General features: G+C 59.3%; 1 protein-coding gene across 2 annotated transcripts; it reads right to left on the bottom strand.

Moving 5' to 3' along the window:
* Positions 1–281: 281 nt before the first annotated feature.
* Positions 282–6,039, bottom strand: ZNF574 (zinc finger protein 574). Of its 2 annotated transcripts, none has more exons than XM_007102178.4 (2): positions 5,666–6,039; positions 282–3,255 (listed from the first exon to the last, which is right to left on the bottom strand). In XM_007102178.4, the coding sequence occupies exon 2, from the start codon at positions 3,233–3,235 to the stop codon at positions 548–550; it is 2,688 nt and encodes an 895-aa protein (XP_007102240.1). In that variant the 5' UTR covers positions 3,236–3,255; positions 5,666–6,039; the 3' UTR covers positions 282–547. The 2 variants fall into 2 exon arrangements, with proteins under 2 accessions (XP_007102240.1, XP_028342447.1); XM_028486646.2 differs by having other exon boundaries at positions 282–3,250.
* Between the last annotated feature and the right edge of the window lie 569 nt (positions 6,040–6,608).

Genomic DNA, 6,608 nt, shown 5'->3' with positions numbered 1-6,608 from the left:
GCAGAAAGAGTTTCAGGCTTTTCTATGGGGCTGTGGGGACCTCTAGTGGCAAGAGAACCGTGCTGCCCCCATTTACTACCACAGTGAAGACCCTGCTCCCTGAAAGCCACACCCATGGACTCTAGGTCCTCCTCTTTAAGTTTCCGTTTACTGAGCTCCACTACTTGCCAAGCCCTGTTCTAGGCACTGGGAATGCAGCCGTGAAAAGTCAGACCCAAGAACCTGGGGCTCACAGCTCCCAAATTCCACCACCCCACACGGCCAGGCCAGACAAAAGCATATAAACGTCCAACTCAGTCTTTATTGACCATTTCACCTTGGGGCCACCAGTGCTAACAGGTGTGTGTGTGGGGGGGGGGCACCTTTATGCACGTCAAGGACCCTAGAGCACCCCCCTCGGAAGAGAGAATGAATCCAGTTACAGAACTTACATGGCAGTTGAGAGGGGTGGAAAAGGGGCACAGTATGTACAGAGACTTAAGGGGATGGTAGAGAAAGTTCTTCAGCAAGAGGGCACGGTGGTGCTGAAGAGGAACATGAGGCAGGGTCAGCCACTGATCTGGACCCCCTCAGCCTCAGCCAGAGGGTAGATCTCAATGGCCTCCACCAGGGGCAGAGCTTCCACTGCAGTCTCCATCACAGCCAGGCCGACAGCAGCCTCTGCCTCTGCCAGCTGCTGCCGCACAGCTGCCTGATGCTGCTGCTGGTGGGTCTTGCGGTGCTTCCATAGGTTGGAGAAGGAGCGGTAGCTCTTGCCACAATCGGGGCAGGAGTAGGGCCGCTCGCCCGTGTGAATGCGGCGATGTTCTGCCAGGCGCATGGAGATGGCAAAGGCTTTACCACACACTTCACAGGCGAACGGCCGCTCACCTGTGTGCAGGCGGCGGTGGTCCTTCAGGTGGGTACTCTGACGGAAGGCCTTGCCACAGTCTGGACACGGGTATGGCCGCTCGCCTGTGTGGATGCGCCGGTGTACCTGCAGTGACGTTTCCGTGCTGAACAGCTTCTTGCATTCGCTGCACTCCAGGCCACGGCGTCGGGCAGGGGCCGCAGGGGCCGCAGGGGCCATGCCTCCAAGGGTCGTTGGGGAGGCCACTGGCGTGCGAGCAGCCCGTGGGGCCCGAGGGGCCGGAGGCTCCTTAGCCAGGACCTCCCCAGGCCCAGCAGCTGCGTGGGCTGCCTCGTGGGCCTGCAGCCGAGCAGCTGAGCCCACTTTCTTGCCGCAGGTGCCACACTCGAAGCGCCGCGGGGCCTGGGCAGCGGCAGCTGCACAGCGGTGCTCATGCAGCCGCAGCGAGGAAGGGAAGGCAGCACCACAGGATGAGCAGCGGTGGGGCTGGCGCCCAGCATGGGCCACGAGCTGGTGAACCTCCAGCAGCCGGCGGAGCAAGAAGGAGCGGGGGCACTCGCGACACTTGTAGGGGTACTCGCCCGTGTGGTGGTAGCGGTGCATGAGCAGGCGGTAGGGGCGGTGAAAACGCACTCCGCACTCCTGGCAGCGGTAGGGGAAGTGCTGGGCATGCACCAGGCGGTGCTGCCTCAGGGTGGAGCTCTGTGTGAATGCCTTGCCACAGTCCCCACACCGGTAGGGCCGCTCCCCTGTGTGCGTGAGCCGGTGGCGGGCCAGGTTGGCGGGCGAGTTGAAGGGCTTGGAGCAGTCCGGGCAGGGGAAGGGCCGTTCACCTGTGTGTGTGCGCAGGTGGTTACGCACATGAGACTTCTTCTTGAACATCTTGCCGCAGATGCTACACTTATGGCGCCGTTCCAGCCGGTGCACAAAACGCTGGTGCCGTGTCAGTTGCAACGCCTTGCCAAATTCGCGGCTGCACAGGAGGCAGCGGTAGGTTCCTGGGGCAGCGGGCCCTGCTGGGCTCTCCTCAGCAGTGGGGGGCTCCGGGGCCTCTGGCTCTCCAGTCTCTGCTGGGGCCGGCTCAGGGAAGCCAATGACAGGCTCCTCCGGTGGGACTGGTGTTGTGGGCAGGGGGACACCCCCAACCCCATGGGTACGCCGGTGATAAAGGAACTTGGTGAGGTTGACAAAGGTCTTTCCACATGGACACGAATGCAGAGGATTTGGGGTGTGGGCTCGCCGGTGGGCCAGGAGGAGGGCCTCTGTGCCAAAGGCCAGGCCACAGTCCACGCACAGGAAATGAGACTCGCTGCTGTGGTCTCCGAGGTGCTGGTCCAGACTGGAAGGGCTGGGGAAGACACGACTGCACAGGGGGCACTTAAAGACACCCTCCCGGTGACTCCGCAGGTGCTGCTGCAGCTGGTGAGGTGAGAGAAAGAGCTGGTCACAGGCTGAGCAGAAGAGCTCCTGGGTGGCTGCCCCGCCTGGCTCTCCACTGTTGTTCCTCCGTGCCCTGCGGCCCCGGCGATCGCGTCCAATGGCTTCACCGTTGCGCAGCTCATAACTGTGGTCAGAGGATGGCAGGGGGTCAGGCTGAGACACAGGTACCTCTGCAGGTGATGGGGTCAGAGTCTCCTGCTGCAAGGCAGGCTCCTCAGACTCTGGGGCGGGAGCCGGGAAGTGGGTGGCCTGATGCTCCAGGAAGTCGCCTGGCAGCTGGAAGAGCTGCGAGCACTCAGAACACTTGTAGAGAAGCAGCTCCACCTCAGTCACCACCTCGGTGGTGGCAGCGGCAGAGGGGACAGCTGCCCCTTCCCCACCCTCTTCCGCCTTGCGGTATGAGTGCTCCACAGCCACGCGGGCCTGGCCCACGGGGGACCCCAAGACAACGGGGGATCCCAGGACAACTGGAGCCGGAGGCTTGGTGGGAGTGGCCCTGAGGTGCGTCTGTCGGTGGTTCAGCCAGAGCTCCTGGCTGGCGAAGAGAGCCTTGCAATCCACACACTCATAGTGGATGGTACTGGCACTCAGGGGGGGCGCCTTGGGTGGTGGCTCAGCTGGCGCTGCCTCCTGGGGCGCCATCATCTTCAGGTGCAGCTCCTGGTGTTCCAGGAGCTGGCTGGGTGACATCAGCAGCTGCCCACACTCCAGGCACTGGTACTGGCTCTCCTGCACTAGGGTCTGATAGAGGCCCGTGCCAGAAGCTGCCTCTGTGGCCACAGTGACTCCAGGGTCGGCCACACCCACCAGCTCAAAGTGCTGCTGGGGCACGTGGGAGTTCTGATGCATGAGCACCTCCTCCAGGGATCCATACAGCTGGTTGCACTCAGAGCAGACATAGCGGTGCTCAATGTATAGGACTGTTTCCTCTGACTCCTCAGTCATGACGGAGGCAAGACCCTGGGCTGGGAGAAGTGGGGACAAATTGTATCTAAGCCACTGCTTCCTCAGTCCTTCCCGGGGAAAATTCTTTCCCTTTATCATTCCCCTACCAAAATCCTAGATCAATTTCCCCATCTAACTTCTTGCTTCCATATTTCCACTCCCTAAGAGCACCAAGCACAAAACCTTCCCCGCAGTCCGTTCCCGGTGAATCTGCCCAAATCTCACCTCTGAATCAACGAGCATTAAACTCCACCTACCAGATCCTTGCAACCTGTCCAATCTCTCATTCTCATGCCTCTCAGCTGGCCCAAAGCCCTAACCCATCACACAGGACCCTCTCCAGTCAGATTTCCCTCCACTGAGTCTTCTTACCAACACACTACCCCATCCCTACCCCCAGCTGCCGGGGAGAGTCCTCACACAGGCCCAAACCACCCACTGTCCACAGCTTCACTCCTCCTCTGCTTCCACCCCCAAGTTCTCTATCTCTTTTTACACCCCGACCACTCAAACTGCCCCAGGACCCTACCACTTTCGGCACCCTCTCATGGTGCAACCCTCCTCCTTTGTGCACAACCCGTCACCCGCTAACTTTCTCCCTTTGGTGCCCAGGTTCCTCACATCAATAAACTTTTCTCACATTGGCCTAACCCATCTCCACAAGCAGACCTTTTCCAAACTGTAACCACTTCCCCGTGATCCCCAGATCCCCCTCTTCAAATTATTTAACTCCCTCTACAAATCAAGGCCCTCTCCCACAACCCTAAGGTCCTATCCAGAACACCCAGACCCATCTTCACAAAAGCCTCATCCTTTCTTCACATTCAGACCCTTCCCACCACCCTAACTCATGTTTCCAGGGCACCCAGACACCCTTCACATTAATCACTTACCTCTTCTGTGCACTGAGACCTCATCTACAATTCTAATTCTCTCTGGGGTACCCAGACCCCCTCTTCATACTGATTTAAACCCTCCTTCTTTATAGACAACCACCCTAGACCATTCAGGGATTCCCAGAACCTCTCTTCACATATTCTTTGCAAAAAAGACCCCTCCCACCCTAACCCATTCTTGGGATACCCAGACCCCTCTTCTTTACAAAAAGACCCACCCTCATCCTAACCCATTCCAGGGACAGACTCCCCCCACCTCACATTATTAGCCTAACCTTTTCTTTTTTGGAAAAAGACCCCCTTCCTCCCCACCCCAACCCATTCTAGGGATGCCCAGACACCATTCTTCGTATCAACCTAAGCCCCTCTTATTTGCAAAAAGACCCAACCCCACCCTAACCCATTCCAGGGATGCTCAGACCCCCTCTTCATATCAAAATGCCTCTTTTCCACAAAAAGATCCCACACATACTCTATTCTAATCCAAGGATATACAGACTACACTTCATAATGGCTTAAACTCTTTTCCCACATACCCCTCCCACTGTCCAAATCTCATTAAGAATACCCTGAAACCCCCTCTTAGACAAAACTCCCCCTACCACCACCCTAACCCTGATAGATAGCCAGACCCCTCTTCCTCACACCCAGGGCCCTCTGACCAGCCTACTACCCTGAGAATACCCAGACCTCCCCCCTTTAACACACAGATCTCTCTCACCACCCTAACCCCCTCCAGGGATCCCCAATTCCTACTCTTCACCTTGACCTAATTCCTAGTACTTTTCAGAAAGACCCATTTCTCCTCAAGTTATTCTAGGGATACCCAGACACCAGTTTCACATAACATAACATAAAACATAACCCTTCTTTGCACAGACCCCTCTTAACCCATTCCAAGGGTACCCAACGCGCCCACCCCCACTGTGGTTTAACTCTTCACATTAATGTAACCCCATTCTTCACACCAGGACCTCTCCCTCTCCCTCAGCTCTAAACCTCCCCTCTAGGCACATCCATTTCCTGATATCTTTTCACACCAAGACCCCTCTCATTGGCCTAACTCTCCAGGTATAACTAGACTTTCTCTTTACGTTAACTTAACCAGCTCTGTTCTCACGGCCTAAAGCCCTCCCTGGGCACCCTACTGCCCTCTAACCGTCCACCCTCCTTCGGTCCTGGACTGTCCCAGCGCCCAGCCCTTTGCCGCGTACTCCCAGGAGCCTTGGAGACCCTCCCGGGGGCAGCTCTAACGCCTCCCTTACCACCCAGGTCCCTGCCAGCCCCCAGCCCAAGCCCCGTCCCTCCTCACTCGCCCTTCCCAGGACTCTGGCCCCTTTCCCACCCGCCACCCCGGCCCGGCCCCCGCCCAGCTTCCCGCGCGCCCCGCGGGCCGTTAGTACCGCTCCGCCCTCACCTCCCGGCGCGCGCCCCCCTCCGGCCCTCAGTGCGCAGGCGAGGTGACGAGTGGAGGCCGCGGGGGTAGGGTGGGGAGCCCGGCCGGCCGGCCCGTCACACGCCCGCCCGCACTTACCCGCCTCAGCCGTCTCGCAGCCCCCGAGCCCGGGCCCGGGTCGCAGCTCCTCTCGCGCGGCCACCCTACCGCTGCGCCCTCTCTAGCTCCCGCCGTCTCCTCTCGCCTGCTCCGCAGCCTCGCTCTCGCCCCCAATCACCCTCAGCAACGCCCCTCCCACCTTCCTCGTCGGCCGCCGCGCCGATGGCGAATGAGCCCAATCATCGCCCGTCTGGCCTCTGCCGTTCTGCCAATCGACGCTCACGTCTCCGAGCCCTGGGCCAATAGTATGTGACGTTGGGATCCCCTGCAGACCCCAACCAATCCTCCAGCGACGTTCTCTCACCGGCCGGCCCCCGAGTTGATAGTGCCCGCCCCCTTACGCCCCCTGAAGGATGTTCCTCCTCCACCTCCTCAGCGATTCCGTTTGAAGGCTCTAGAGGGGAGTACAGCGCGGTGACGTCAGACGGCGGAGCGCTGCTTCGGGCGCCATGTTGGCGGTGCCGGTCGGGAGGCCCCTCGGGGTCGAGGGGTAAAGTGGGGGAATTTGAGTCACCCGATACTCGGAGGGCGGAGGCGGGGCACTCGAGGCGCAGGAATCCCAGAGGAAAGAAAGGAGAGAGTGAAGCACAGTCAGCGCGAAGGGGAGACGGGAAACTATAGCACTTCATTAGAAAGAAAGGAATAGGGACTTCCCTGGTGGCGCAGTGGTTAAGAATTTGCAGGCTAATGCAGGGGACACAGGTTCGAACCCTGGACGGGGAAGGTCCTACATTGCCGCCGAGCAACTAAACCCATGCGCCACAACTACCGAGCCTGCGCTCTAGAGCCCGTGAACCAGCCCGTGAACCACAACTGCTGAAGCCCGTGAGCCACAGCTGCTGAAGCCCGGGCGCCTAAAGCCTGTGCTCTACAACAAGGGAAGCCACTGCAATGAGAAGCCCGCGCACCACAACGAAGAGTA

This window comes from Physeter macrocephalus, unplaced genomic scaffold (genome assembly GCF_002837175.3).
Source record: "Physeter macrocephalus isolate SW-GA unplaced genomic scaffold, ASM283717v5 random_1465, whole genome shotgun sequence".
Lineage (NCBI taxonomy): Eukaryota > Metazoa > Chordata > Mammalia > Artiodactyla > Physeteridae > Physeter > Physeter macrocephalus.
Note: the sequence above shows the minus strand (reverse complement) of the source record. Positions and strands in the feature narration are given on the sequence as shown.

Bases quoted from the DNA above. Each gene is read 5' to 3' on its own strand.
- ZNF574 (XM_007102178.4), bottom strand. From the start codon at position 3,235: ATGACTGAGGAGTCAGAGGAAACAGTCCTATACATTGAGCACCGCTAT.